At 33.9% G+C, this 15,790-nt stretch overlaps 1 protein-coding gene across 8 annotated transcripts in view; it reads right to left on the reverse strand.

Moving 5' to 3' along the window:
- The window catches only part of LOC118742389 (sodium-dependent nutrient amino acid transporter 1), a 59,172-nt gene that overhangs the window by 1,008 nt on the left and 42,374 nt on the right, over positions 1 to 15,790 (reverse strand). For 5 of the 8 annotated variants that reach the window (XM_036474430.1, XM_036474434.1, XM_036474432.1 and 2 more), the window contains 2 exons: positions 4,461 to 4,731; positions 3,229 to 3,699 (listed from right to left, as the gene is read on the reverse strand). In XM_036474430.1, coding sequence (XP_036330323.1) covers positions 3,229 to 3,699; positions 4,461 to 4,731 — 742 coding nt within the window. Of the gene's footprint in view, positions 1 to 3,228; positions 3,700 to 4,460; positions 4,732 to 4,839; positions 5,138 to 15,790 lie in introns of all 8 variants that reach the window. The other 3 variants (XM_036474436.1, XM_036474437.1, XM_036474438.1) reach the window with 1 other exon arrangement.

The raw sequence follows: 15,790 nt of genomic DNA on the forward strand, positions 1-15,790 counted from the left end.
GCTGCTCAGCCGAATAAGTTCAAAACTAGTGATAAATCCCGAAAATCAAGTGCGCCTTATGCCGGTTCCTCATTTGATTAAGAATGAATAATATTCTGATATTACAATAAGGAATAGCGCTACTTAAGTTTTTTTTTTTAGGTAATAAGTGCCCTCATTCGAGTCTCTGTATTTTTTATATGTATATGTAAATGAGTCCAACTTCGATAAGTGCAAGAAACTTTATGAACTATTTATTCCAAAAAATAAGTTTGCATTGGACGTCAAAATGTGGAGAAGACGAGCGAATGGTAAAATTTTCAAAAACTTGTTTGCTTCACTTGACGAAAGCGTAATTTCGATATTCAATTGCAATATACAAGTATTTGTAAGATATTTCTTATTTATCTGATTTTATCTTTTAATGGTCAATTAAAATGCTTTCGAATACGTGACCGATATTGAGTATTTTGGCTGTTTTACCAGTTTCGACAGCAAAGCAAGAAAGTCCATTTTCAACACTCAAACGGATCACATCATACTTGGCTAGAACGTTTGAATGGACTTGCATCGTTGCGACTTCATTTGATATACAACTTTCTGTAAATTAAACAATGAAAGAGTTTCTAAAATGAAACCTGGAAGATTGTAGAGAAATAGCTTATGAAAATATTTGTTTCTAAATCCTGTATGTGCTTGTGGTTTGATTAGGTATATTTTTATATACAATGCGTACGTTGGGTATTTTGAAAAGTAATATCACAAAAAAATAATACCGCCGTCTCTAGCGGGGAGGGAGTCGGAAACCCTCGCCCCCGTAAATCCGCCACTCTTATATGGCATGATTCGCTGCAACTTCTGGGCCTGGTGCATCTACTAGAATATCCGGAAGATGTTTTAGTAAATTCGCCGTTAAAGCCCGTTCAATTCATAACATAACCCAAAATAATAACATTAGGCTATTATTAGTTGTTTTTAGCGTTGTAAATTGAGAACGTAAAATTATACAATGTATTCGGCTTTCAAATACATTATTTTTTACCGATGCGCGGAGAAAAGTAGCGAGAACATCCATATTAACTTGGATGTAAAACAAAACGAGCAAGCATAATGGCGGTAAAATATGAAAAGTAAGTACCAGGGATGTTGCGCATATTTGCACTCGCATTCGTTGTACGAATGATTCTCATCATTCTACACATTCGCATTCGACATTCGCATTCGCATCAAATGATATGAATGTTTTGCGAATGCGAATGTGTACATGGGCAGAGATTTCACTATAATATTGTTGAAATCACTCAAAGTCTGTTTAACCAGGGTGCGAACAATAGCCGGCGTTTAGCTTCGGGCACTAAACGGTTAAATAGTATATCAAGCAACATTGATGGGCCTTCAACAAGTACTGCTAAAAGTCGAGGCCTCGGATGTATAATCCGGAGACATTAAAAAATGTGAAATTAAAGCTCAATTGAAAGCCTGTCTTAAAAAAAACCGAGCTCATCTCTGTGAAAATCATATCGAATGGTGGAAAACTAAACTAAAATACGATAAATTGACAGATCTGGCCCGCAGATATTTGAGCCGTCCACCCGCCAGCGTTCCAAGTGAGCAATTGTTCAGTGCAGCCGGCCTTATATACGAGCCTATAAGAAATCGCCTCATGGGCGAAAAGGCAGAAAATTACTTTTTTTAATATTATATGAACTTTGACTACTAGATTAAAACACTGTACATGCAGGTTAAGCATGCGTTCAATGTTCTTGTACATAATTTACAAAATTTTTAATTAATAAAAACGATGACTTAAGTTGATTATAGCTTTTTTAATGTTATTCCTAATATTCGCATTCGCATTCGCACTCGCGAATGTGAAAAATATGACATTCGAAACATCCCTGGTAAGTACATGTCGATGGCTGAGTGGAAGATCGATCTATATCGGTAGCCAGTTCAAAAACGCCCTATCACAGAAAATTTTTCAAGAACGCCCTACTTCAGAATTTGACTGAAAACGCCCTATCCCAGAATTTCGTTGAGAACGCCCTATCTCAGCTTATTCAATATGCAAAGTCTGTGATTTTGTAGGACGTTGTAACTAGTATTTGTTTATTTAGAAATGTCATCAAAGTATCAGTTAGCTTAGAGATGCGCAGTTTGCTAGTTCGATAACTTTTACGATACATTTTGGGACATGCCACATCGTCAAAAATTACACATTTGCATTGAGGAATGTATGACTTGTATAGTTGCTTTGCAACTCACGTTTTGGAGCTCAGCCGTATTTGCAACAAAAAGAATTTTTTTCGATAATTTGTCGCTTAAGATAAAATCGCAATTAGGGGTCGATATGTATCTGTATCCTCAAATTCTTTTAAAATTCGTTTTCGAGAGGAATTTTAGTCAATGAAGTAATATGGGTACGCTGCTTAGTAATAAAAAAACGCACTGAACCGCATTTGTTTACGTTTTAGATTTATCTTTAACCAAAAGTTAATTGCACTGAACTTATTCTGCTGTACGGTTAAGTTATAATTTTTCGTCAATAATTTTGAAAAAAGTCAAAATATTACTAAAGGTAGTGCTAATGTAGTTGTTTTTGGCGTTGTTTGTTAGTGAGGGGCTTTAACATTGAATTTACGAAAAGAACATGCGAACCATCTAGTAGATGCTCATTTCAAGAGAGTTATAATTTATGATCATGTTGAACCTATTCTGCGAATGGCAGTATGTGTTATACTTTTTTCCTAAAGGCATCTAGACACGATCAAGTCGGTTTTCTTCAAATGTTTTTGTGTGACATATTTGCTTTGGCAGCTAAGGCGGATTTTACGAAATTGCATTAAGAATGTTGTTGTTGTAAAAGCCACATAGATCGCTTTAGTTTCAGCGTCAACCGAAACGTCGGCCACTTCATGGCGTCATGCGGAAACATTGCTAACATTTTTAAAACTAAATTCACTACAATTTTCAAGAGTAAAGAAGCTGTGCAAAAGTGTTCCCATGCGGCCTTAAATGTATTAATGGACCAAACCATGAAATGTAGAGTTAAGTTGTCCACGAGGAGTGTCCTCAAACAAGAAACCGATACCTAAAAATTTTTATTTTTTTAAGTTTTCTTTAAACAAGGTGTTGACATACCTATTTACATGGACATTTCACTAGTACATTGAAAAATATTGGAAACAATTTGAGCCGATGTAATCATGTCTTTTTGCCTTAAAAACCATTTTTATTTCGTTTTCTTACCGGTGTGACGTAGGCCAATCCAATAAAGAAACTTATTATAGATATAGCCAAAGCACAGTGCCACTGCTTAATATGTGGAAAACTGTCGCGTATCGCTGTAACTGTGCACGACGTCATTGCAATATTTGAGCCAATGCCAAGGATAAAAAGCATAAGGAAGAACAAGACCGAAAATATTTGTGGCAAAGTTTTGAACTTGGAAATCGCATCTGGATATGAAATGAACGCCAAGCCTGTGCCACCCTTCACCACGGTGCCGATGTCATCAGTACCGATTTCGTAAGCCAAATTACCCAGAATGCCAAATATGGTGAAACCCGAAATTAGCGAAGTGAAAGTGTCCAGAGTGGTCACAATCATTGCGTCCCGGTGAATGTTGTGTTCGAACTTATTGTACGATGCGTACATGATTATGTTGCCGAAGCAGACCGAGAGTGAGTAGAAGCATTGTGTGACTGCCGCGTACCACACCTGAAACCATAATGTTCTATTATTTATTGCCCATACACATTAAGTGGAGGAAAATATCGTTACCTTAATTCACAAAGGCCCTAACCAACAAATTTTCGAAATTGTGTTTTCCAAATATTTTGGTAAGATACGACAACGCCCACCAGACAATTTTTATTGCCGGAAATAAGAAAACTTGTCGCCTTCAGCAACAAATTTATTGCCGGCAATCGGCCGGTATCGATTTCTTATTACCAGTCGCTCTAAAACGTCCGCCGCAGGCAACTCGCCTGGGCGAGTCGTTTTCTTATTACCGAAATGAGTCGTTTTATTATTGCTACAGGCGATATTTGAATAATAATTTCTTGCAACAATTTTATTCTTTTTTAATATTTCATTTGTTTTTGAAAACAAACTTATAATTTGTTAACGAAATTAACTACTTTTGTTGCTATGGAGTATGTTACCGCATAAGTTGCGGCATAACTCACAGGTGGTCCCTGTGGTGGTAATTTGGTTTAGATCCGATCATTAGATCATGAAGAAATTATCGATAATGTAAAATTTTTATATGAGAATTGAAGTCGATTGTGTTCTTTTCTTAAAAATGACTTGTTAATTTTCTTTTTATAATGTTTTTTGTTGCAAAGAGAAAATTGTTGGTTATTTGTGAATTAAGGTAACTGTATGTATGTATATACATACATACATATACATACATACATTTGTACGTATGTACAAGTCAATAAACAATACAATTTGAGTAAAAACAGTACACTTACCTTAGGATCCAGTATTTTTCCCCAATTGGGTTTAATGAAATAGATTATACCATCTACGGAACCGGGTAATGTTACGGCCCGTACTAACAAAACTGCCATTATCAAATAAGGAAAGAGCGCCAAAAAGTATGAAGCTTTGCCGGAACTTTTTACGCCCCTTCTAATGACCATAAATATAGTTGTCCAAGATACCAAGAGACCCAACACTAGTTCCCAGTTCGGCAAACCGATCCCGTCATCGATGTTTATTTTCTCCCTCAACACATTTTTGCTGTGAAAGTTCAATCAGAATTAACTTAAACAAATAAAATTGGCCATTATTACATCCCACAACCTTTAAAGCAAATACACTTAGCAGAGGCAATAACGTAAAACTTACACAAAATATAATTGCGAACTCGAAATAACTCGGTCCTCATTTTGCTTTGTTAGATTACCGTAAACCAAGCTCCAGTTTCCACCGGACACCTTAAGCGCTTTAGAATCTAGGAACTTGTCATCTCCAAGCCAACTACGTGGCGCTGAATCAATACAATTCGCTCCCCACTCCGATCGACAGTAGGACCAGGGCAGCGGATCACGGAATGATTGCACCAAGTAGTATGCGATTAGCGCACAAATACACTCGTAATAAGTAGCCAGTAAATATACCATGAAAGCTTGACCTAAACCAATACCTTAAAATTTTGGAAGATGCAGATGAAATGTAAAAAAGCATTATGTGTAGCAGTTGTATGTATGTATATATGTTTACCTATGCACATTAAAGTGGTCCAAAAATGTATGTATGTATGTAAAAAAATAAGGTCGGATTTTTAATGCCGGCGCCCCCTAGGATTGTTCTATATCGAAAAAAATATACCCCTATATTATTTTATATTTTAGAGCTCTAATTTTCCATCCTTTAAGCTGATGTATTATATTTTTCAACTTATCTTATCAACTAATAAAAACAAATACAAAATAAATATTCTTGAAAATTTCTTATTAATCTAAATTTAAATGCTTGTGCGCCAAATACTATTTTCCCAATTGTCACTTATACAACACCAATGCAAAGGAAACATACTAGGGGTATTCTCCAAATCTTGCAAAGCCATTGCACGTAGCACGGTTTGCATGGATTGCACAACTTGCAAACACACAAGAACAAAATATATGGGAAACAAAATTTCCTATCGCTGCAAAATATGCAACGTCGACACCCATGTATTTATTTTGCAAAATAGCATAGCAAAATAAATGCGACCCTGTGCTAGTTGTTTTGTTGTTGGAATTGCTACATATTTCTCTCATTCCTCTCATCTCGCTCACTTCATTTTTTTTGCTGTCTCTTGTTATTGTATTTGATACATAATTTCGCTGCTTGCTACCCATGCATGCTACCACTTTGCAATGGGGTGCTCTCGTACTCTTCGAAATTTGGAATAGTATTTTTGCATTTCGTGCAATCCATGCATCGTGCAAGACTTCGAGAATACCCCTACTATGTCTATTCCAGAGATGGTCAGGGGCCGGGGCTTAAGGCAAGCGGCACCAGTGTTGCCATTTTGGTGCCTCTGGAGCTAGATTTAGCTCTTTATTTTTCTATTAAGCTCCGAAAATCCTAGCTCTTTTCAAATTTATGTAGCACTTTTTTAGCTCCAGAAAGTTTTAGTTGTATTTGGTATAATAAGCCAAAACTTAAGCGTTGATAAAATGGAAAATTTCGAGATGCAGTGTATCCACCATAAACACTGGATCTAGGTAAAAGAATTCAAAAATTAATTTAAAAAAAATTCTTTTATGACAGCGCGGATTTTGTTTTACCTTACTAATTTTACCTTTAAGGAGAGCTGGAAGTAAAACTTTCCAGAAAAATTTTGCGAAAAAATTATTCAATCCAAATATCTGAAATCAAAGACTTTAACAGTTTGTAAAGTATTTTTAGTTCACTGTTATAATTTCCATAGCAACGAATTTGAAATATATGCACCTTATTTTTTTTGTTAAGATTTTTTAACACTTAAACTTATAAAATTCGTTGTTTTTATTAAAATTTCCGAAAATGTAAAAACAACCTTACGTCAATAAATGCTCAACCTTAACAAAAATATTTAGCTCTTCATTTTAGCTACTATTAGTATTATTTAGCTCTTTTTTCGACCGTTTTAGCTCCAAACGAAATTTTTCTCTGGCAACACTGCACGGCTCACAGTGGGCCGCCTCATGCAAGTTAGCCGGAAAAAAATATTTTATTGCTTCAGATGCCTAGATTTGTCGTAATAAGTTGCATATACAAAAATGTACCTTGATCAAGGATAGATTAGATGACACCACAGGTCCTTTCAGGAGGGTGTGTAGCAAAAGTGGTATATTGAAGGTATCTACATATATATAAATACGCCACAATACAATTTTGAACCCCCTTTTTTGAGGGCACCGTTCTCTTGAAGGGATATAACTTCCTCTAATCCAGAAATGTTAACCCCACTATACAGGGGGCGTGGCATCTGACATAGACTAAAATGTGAAAACTGATCTATCTCTTAAACCAATCACGCTGATACTTGGCACGGATGCATAAATTGTAATTACCCTACTTACAGCGAAAGATGATAGGTATTGCAAAAGGTTGGCGTGGCACCTCCCATACAAACTGAAATTGTCAATCGCTTATCTCTGGAACCGCTTTTGCTAACATCCTGAATTTTGAAACAGCTACATATGTTAACAATACCGTCCTTATGGCGAAAAGTGGTAGGTTTTGGAAAAGTGGGCGTGGCATCTTCCATACAAACCAAATTTCAAATATCGCTTATCTATGGAACCGCTTTTGCTAACGTACTTATGGCGAAAAGTGGTTTGTATTGGAAAGGGGGATGGGGCACCTCCCATACAAAATACATATTCCATATCGCTTATCTCTGAAACTACTTATGATAAGGTTATGGATACACCTACATCTACAAATCAGAAAATGGCAAGAATAATTCAATTGGGAAGAATTTTCTCCCAGATTTCAAAATCGCATTGAATGATTGTTATTTTATGGAAAGGTTTTTAAAAGGATTTTTCTTCCGATAGGGGGCTCAGGGATTGAGAGCTATCCTATATAATCCTATTTATGGTCACATATGCTTCATCTTTTGAATACTTGGTACCCAAACGTGTGATGCAAAAATATCTCAAGAAATATCGATATTACCGATTTTGTGCTCCAAAACTTTTTTGTAGGAAATTGCAAGTCCTACAAGTTTGTTATTTATATTTTTTCTGTAGCTCTTGTTATTTTCGAGATAGGGGCAAAAAACGAGAATTTCATGAAAACATTGGGTCTAGTGACCGGTACTACCTCGCCGGGGGAAGTTAGGATTACACCGCAATGGACATTTTTGTAGAGCATTTAATTCTGAAGAAAACCCATCACTTACCAAGAGTATACCATAAAAGGCCTCTGAGCTGTAGACTTTTTAAGAAAACAACTCAAAGTTTACGAGTATTTTATATGAGAAATCTTTGCACGCCTTGTGCGAGTACTTATTGCTAATAAAAAGGGTTCAAATTTTCAGGGAGCTTTTTTTGGTGTTTTCTACAATATTTCGAGGTAGGAGTGAAAAAAACAATTGTCGCAAACAAAAACGTCGCCCTAGTATACAGTATGGGTCAATACATTAGGACCCCCATTTCAAAGTGATATTGTTTGCCACTCAAGTTTATTTACTTATTTTTAGAAATTTTCACTACAAAAAAAAACAGTTCATTCCCTAACAAAACCCTTTATAAACCCAAGTTTAAAACTGTGTAAAAAAAAAACTATACAAAAATTCAACAAATTTTCACCCAAATTTCAAACTTTTTTCTCGGAAGTGTTTTAATTTTTTTCGTATCATTAAATTTTAGTCTAATAATGTGCAAGTTTCAATTGTTTCAAATGACACCCAGATGACCTTGAAGAATCGAGGAACACCCATACTCGGATTTAGCGACAAATTTTTATTCTTATTTTTATTGAATAAATTTTTTTTTCCTATTTGCCCCTCAAATGACCTCGAACCTGAGTTTAACGGACCTCAGATTGGAATTCAACGAGTCTTAAACCTCACTTGTACGAATTTTCAGGTTTATTTAATGAATTTTTCACTAACTGACCTTCAAATTATCTCGAACTTGACGTGATGGAGGTTAACAGACCTCGGATTCGCCTTCAGAGCGTCGAAAAACATAGGGGTATAGAGGTTTGGTTCAATATACCGAACCTTTTTTTTTGTAAACCTGTGCTATCGTTGATTTTTAGAATTTTTTCACCGAAAGTGTTGCGGGTTTCTTCCATATAAAAATAAATTTAAAAAAATCAATGGTATTTGCTAGCCACTTGAAACTGAGAAAAAAATTTGAAATATGGGTGAACATTTTTTTATTTTATTTTTTTAATTTTCTGCGAAGTCTTATTTTTGGGCTTAACTATTTTTTTTAGAGCATGGACTGTATTTTAATTTAAAATTAAAAAAAAAATTATAACTAAACATAAGTGACAAACAATATCACTTTGAAATGGGGTTGCTATAGATATGACCGATTCTAGATAAGAAAAGAATTGTTAATTACCCGTTGAATATGAAAAAAAATATATATCAGATCTATCCGGGAATACAATAAATTTGTAAGAGCACGATTGGAATTAGTTATATTATAATTGAGCGCTTTACTTTGAAAGTGGCATAAGTCACTTCATAACTCTTTTACTTAAATTACCGGTTACTTGTATCTGCACGCGTCGGTTATTCGTTTAACTTCATCAACCAAAGAGGTTTTGTCATTGGTTTAAGACGATAGAAAGATTTACAGATGCATTCGGTTACAAGTAGCCGGTTATTTAAGCACAAGAGGTATGAAGTGACTTATGCCACTTTCAAAATAAACGACTCAATTAAAAATCGACAAAGTTTTGTATATTAAAAGAGCATACCAGTAAGATAACAATAATGATGATGATGTTCTGGTAACATGCGATTCTATAACAAATAAAAATATTATGGAAAATGGTTTGGGTTAACAATGGTTGCACTTCAAAATTAGATAAATTAAATTTTGTTTACAAGCTACTTTGAACACTTTCAATGGGAAATTTACACTAAATACAGCCCTGCAGATGAGCAATTGATGAATGTGTAGTGCAAACTTATTCATACCCGTACATATATGTACATACATAAATATGTATGTCTTCAAACACATGCATAAATCATTTGAAATGGAATTAATTGAAATTCTCAGTGTCTTATTGTCTTCAACTTTAAAAGTGAGCAGATCTGTTCATTTAAAAAATGTCGGAAAAAGCATTGTATGCACGATGTATGTATGTATGTATGTATTAGGGATGTTGCGAATGTGGAATTTTAGACATCCGCAGATGCGAATGCGGATGCGAATGCGGATGTAATGTATTTTTAAGAAATAATTTAGGTGGGTAAATTAGGTGATTTAGGTAACTAAGAAATGGAAAGGTTAATCATTTTTCATAATCTAACTTATCAAAAATTCGTTCGAAAATTTGTATTCCGCCCATAGTAAATATGTATGTACATGAAAACCGAAAGTGAAAAGTGAACCGGTTCGGGGAAAATTAAGCTCATGATAAGACTGAATGTTTTTTTAGTACTTGAATTTAAAAATTGGAACATTGTACCTAATAAAAACTTTTTGAAGGGTCGTAAATCAAACCTGCGCCACTATATAACTACTCGCTCGAGGCGACAAACTTGAAAAACTTGAAACTTGGTAAAATTGTAAATTCTTTTCGATTGACACTGCACCAGTTGAGAGGACTTTCAGTTATATTTATTTATTTTTATTGCGGTGCAAGAATTACTTTTTGAGAATTTCATCGAGGCTGCAAATGTCGGATGCATCCTCCTGACTTTCATCTTCACAATCTAGCATCATGGCACAATCGTTGTTTAAACATGGTTTTTTTCGAAAGAATTCTTCATTCTCATTCTTTAGGTTGTTTCGGAATTTGTCACTTCATCAGCGTTTTTCGATTTTAGTTTTTATAACTAATTTTTAATGCTTTCTTCTTTGACTGGTTAGATATACGTCTGTGCACTTGCACAATATTCCAGGGACCGAAAATAACAGTTGTTTTTCGAGTTAAATTTGGTCTAATATTTTTTATTCGGAAATAAATGTCCTATCCGGATAATAAAGAAATTGCTTATCCAAATTAAACAAATTTGGTATGATATGAAAGGGGACTGAAATAGCTTTTAACCAGAAATAACGAATGAAGGTTACCACCTCTGTTTATATTTTTTTATAACTTAATACTAAAGAAATTCATGTAAATACTTACCTGACCCAATGTTTGTTCTATGGTAATTAATTAACATTTTTTATTGAAATATTTTTCAATGTGTGGCTTTCCTCTTTTAGACATTTCAGTTTTAAAGCTATTTAAGTCCTCTTTCATTGGATACCAAATTTGTTTAATTTGGATAAGCGATTTGTTTATTATCCGGAAAGTACTTTTATTTCGGAATAACAAATATTTGGCCAAGTTTAACTCGTAAAAAAATAACTATAATTTTCGGTCCCTTCAATATTCGCACTCGCAAAGATCCGCATTGATTTTTGCGAATGCGAATGTTAAAATTAATGCGGAAGCCCCGCGGTTGCGAATGCGAATGCGAATAAGCGCAACAACCCTGGTATGCATGTATGTATATTAAGTGCCGTCTTTACGGTGGGGCGCTGCATGTAACCGCTTCCCTCAACCACTCACATAATTTGATTGTCTTTTATGATCGAGAGAAAAACTTAATTAAGTGCAAAACTTTACACGCAGGAATTTTTCAAACCACATACGCGACTTAAAGCTTTAACAGACGGCAGCGTTGATCCGGACTAACTCGGACTTAATCCGGATCAACTGCAGTTAATTCCCGAGTTGATCCGGATCAACGCTGCCGTCTGTTTATGCTTTTAATCAAATTAAATGTAGATCGGGTAAAGAGGCTGTTGATAAACCAATAACAGGTCCAAAAAAAGTCTGAGGTGAGTTTTTGATAGTGTTGCCGCGACCAAAAAATTAAACATTAGATATAAAAATTAGGTAGATATCGGAACACTTAAGCAAACTAAAGGGCCTTGCTATAAAGAGGCATGGAGTTGAATTGCTAACATCGAGATCAGCGGTAACAAAACCCCCGAAGTGTGTCCTGCCATATACAAGTTGGATAAGTAAGCAAAGCGAATGGGTCTGGTGGTAAACCAGGGCAAGACGAAGTATGTATCTCTTGTTTGGGGTTCTTGGGGCTTTTACATAGGTATGTATATTTCCTTTTGAAAAATCCGGTACAGTAAAATTAATTTCGTTCCTTCTGAGTTCTATTTTATTTATCACGTAAATGTTATAAAATCCATTACAAATTTAATTTGAAGCAAATTATACAGTATTGGCCAAAACTATAGCCCTCCATTTAGAAGTGATATTGTTTGCCACTTATGTTTAATCACAAGGTGTTACACTGATCGTGCACTTTTTAGGTGACCTAGTACACGTCGTAGGGCTTGTCAAGTAATTCACGAAACTGCATTTAAAATTTTTGTAACACCCTCAAATTCTCGACTTATTCTTAAAAAAACCATTTTTACATGACTTTCCGCACTAAAAAATTTTCAGTTGTTAATTTTTACCCCATTTTCAGTTTTATGGTCTTTGGAAGGAAAAATGTTTGTACTATTTAAAGAATATATAAGTTTTGTGAGCACATTGTAAATGTGTTGAAAGTTGTTGGAATAAGTCTGAAGTTAACACAATTTTTTATTATTTTATTTATTATTAAATTACAAAACAAAATAGTCTCTTTCAGTTATTGCTTCGAAAAGAATGTGCGATTCAGAGTAAAGTTATGAATTTTCTTAAGATTTTTTCAAAATCACTTCGATGTAATTTCACAGAAAAATTGTACCAGTTAAATTGGATTCATTTTGAGGTTTGAATAGTTCGTATAGAAATATTTGAATTTGTCTCTTAAAAAACTTTCATAATTTCGTAATATTTTTATTGATTTTAATGAATGGTACCTAGTCTTACTCGGAATCAAACATTCTTTTAGAATTAATGACTAAAAGATACTATTTTCTTTTAAAATTTTGGCAAACATATTAAGTGGGAAAAATAATAAAAATTGGCTTAAGTAAATTTAAGATTTATTCCACAAATTTTCTAGATATTTACAATGCGCTCGCAAAACTTATTATTTCTTTAAAAAGGACAAATATTCCTGTTATTTAAAGCCAGATAAATACTTAACTTACTAAAAATTAATTAATAATTATTTGAGCTAGTAATGGTTAAAATATCGATCTTGGTTTCAAGTTGCAATACACTCACACTTTTTTACTAACACACACGCACGTTTAAAACTTGAACGTCGACTTGATATCAATTTTATTTTCAAGTCGTGTAGCAACTTGAAAGTCAAGTCAAACAGCTGATTGATTTTTTTTTCTAAAAACGTACATACCTTTGCATATTCCGGTATATTTGCTTGTACCCAAACCTTCGTTTCGGTACACGGTACAAAACCAAAAGTTTCGGTACTGTACCGGATATTTAGGTGCAGGTGGTCACCTTAGGTATGTACATATAGTTCGTTCTATTTTCAAAAGTGAGGTGTCAAGTGACAGGGCTGGCCTTTGGATGTGCAATGAAGTTTTATTTTTTTGAAACGGGTTGCCACCTGTTACTAATTTCATCAAAATTATTTAATAAGTTAAATGAACTAGATATTAAAATATGGGTATCAATTGAAATGGTTTGGAAAATGCTTTACTTTTAAACGACACGTAGAAGTGTTGCCACATGTTTAAAACATAAAATTCACTTTAATTAAGGGAATAAGGTAACTGAAATATGTATATCAATATGGATATCAGACAAAAGAAAAAATTTGGACATATTAAGTAAGTAGTTAATTAAAGAGTCCAGTAATTTAAAATGAATCAGAACAAATCACTGATTGATAACACAGGCGAACAAAAATGGGGGAAAAAATTTTGTTTTCTAAAATGTTAAGAATGTATTTTTGAAATTTTTTTCTGTGAAGAGCTTACACATTGCAGATAACGATTTTTTTTTATTTTTGCCCACTTAGGCGGCACTGTGAGGGCGCGTTCACATAAAAGCCTCGTAAACTCACGAGTTTTACACAGTTTAAGACTTTACGAGTTTAAGCGAATCCATTATCTGTTAAAAACTAAAATCGATATTTTGTTAGTTAAATCGAAATAAGTATATTTATGTATGTATATACTTTTAACCCGCTAGTTGCCTGTAAAGTGCAAAAATTAGAGGAATTGTTTGTACACATTTCCTTAATGCGAAGTGCCTCTACAATTTTTACTGATTAATTGAAGTGCCTTCATTTAAGAATGTCTCACGCAATAGCCGTGAATTCAGCATCATAAAATTAAATAAGAAATCGACATGTCTACTACGTACATGGAAGTATGTATGTATACTATGGTGGGCCAAAAATGCATAGGAAAATCTCCTTTTTTCATTTATCCTGCTGCCAACCCCAGAAGTGAACAATATCATAAATAAGGAAACACGTATTTTTTTAATTTTGGTTAATATAAGTGCCGCCAGGGCTTTGAAGTGTCCCAGGTATTTCACATTTGGAAAATACAGTTTTTCGTAGAATTGCTATAAAATCGTTAAAAATAAATATGGTGTTGATCGAATATAAAAATTTTACCAAGTGGGTTTTAATAACCGATATTCCTTTGTGCTATATACAAAGATTAGTTTGTTTTTCTTTTCATAACCACATCACGCACGAACAGCACAATGGATGCGTGTACTTTTCTTTCATTCTACTCGATTATTTCTGTAGGTATGTGGTAAACAATTTAAAAAATAGGGCTGTCAGATATTTAAAAAATTATAATTATTTAAAGGCTGAATGAAAATATTTAGTTTCTTCATCAAAACTCAAAGCGTTTGAAGAGATTTTTGTACGGGCTTGCCACCTTCCTAAAAAATACAATAACGGTTATTAAAATATTAAGCTTATTTAGTACCACAATATGGGTATCAAATGGAAGGTTTATGCACTCCCAGGAAAGGTTTTTGAAAATACATACTTTAATTTACATATAGTTTTTTATAGGGTTGCCATTTTTCTATAATAATCAAACAAAAGGTGTTAAAATAAAGTTTTGACCGCTACATATTTCTGGATAGAGTTGGCACCTATCTAAAAAATTAAATTGAGTGCGATATATCGTCGCTACCATGTCAAACTATCGAATGTGCAAAAATGCATATTGAATCATTTTACTTAACTTACATAATTACCTACCTCATCTTAGTTAACAGATGGGTGGCAACCCTATTTAAAAACGTTCTAGTCCAAAGCTTATGCGTACACCTTTCATGTGATACCCATATTGTGGTATTAAATAAGCTTACATTTTTAATAATCATTGTTATATTTTTTGGAAAGGTGGCAACCCCGTTCAAAAATATTTTTAAATATCTTCCAACGCTTTTAGTTTTGATGAAGAAACTTAAATATTTTATTGACCTTTAAATAATTTTAAATTTTCAAATATCTGGCGACCCTATATTTCAAAATTTTTTACCACAAACCTACAGAAAACATCGAGTAGAATCCAAAAAGAATTAAACACATCGATTGAGCTGTCCGTTCGTGATGTGGTTATGAAAATATAAACTAACCAATCTTTGTATATGTTACCGGCCCGATTCGATCTTACGACAAAATAGTTTTTCCTAGGCCAAAGTAGTTCTACCTAGATCCAATATATCCGTCCAAGCGGAAACAAGTTGGATGCAACAATATTGTGAACTGCGTAGCTGGATTTGGACTGATGAGGGTTATTTTTTTGAAGAGCAGCCGAATTCTGTCTGCCGGAAAGGTGTTCTGGGCGAAAATACTGTGGCCCCTGATCTGGTTTAGCCTCGGTAAAACTAGTTTGTCCTAAGATCGGGTTTGGCCATTACATATATAACAGATAGGATTATCGGTTATTGAAACACGCTTAGTAAAATTTTTAAATTTAATAAACATTACACTAAGGAAAATAATACATGGTAAAAATTAATACTTTATATTTGGTTATCGTTTAAAAATGTTCGTATTTAAAAATAATTAGGGTACTCACAGTTCTACATTATCTACTGTGTTTATTTTGCCACCTGGTAACTTTTCGGGTACTCTATATTATCCACTGTGTTAATTTTGCCACCTGGTAACTTTAAAAATTTTACCATGTGGTAACTTTGTTTGTTGTTGGTTCCCATACTAATTAGAGAT

The sequence above is a fragment of the Rhagoletis pomonella genome, unplaced genomic scaffold (assembly GCF_013731165.1).
Source record: "Rhagoletis pomonella isolate Grant_MI unplaced genomic scaffold, Rhpom_1.0 Rhpom_scaffold_00007, whole genome shotgun sequence".
NCBI lineage: Eukaryota > Metazoa > Arthropoda > Insecta > Diptera > Tephritidae > Rhagoletis > Rhagoletis pomonella.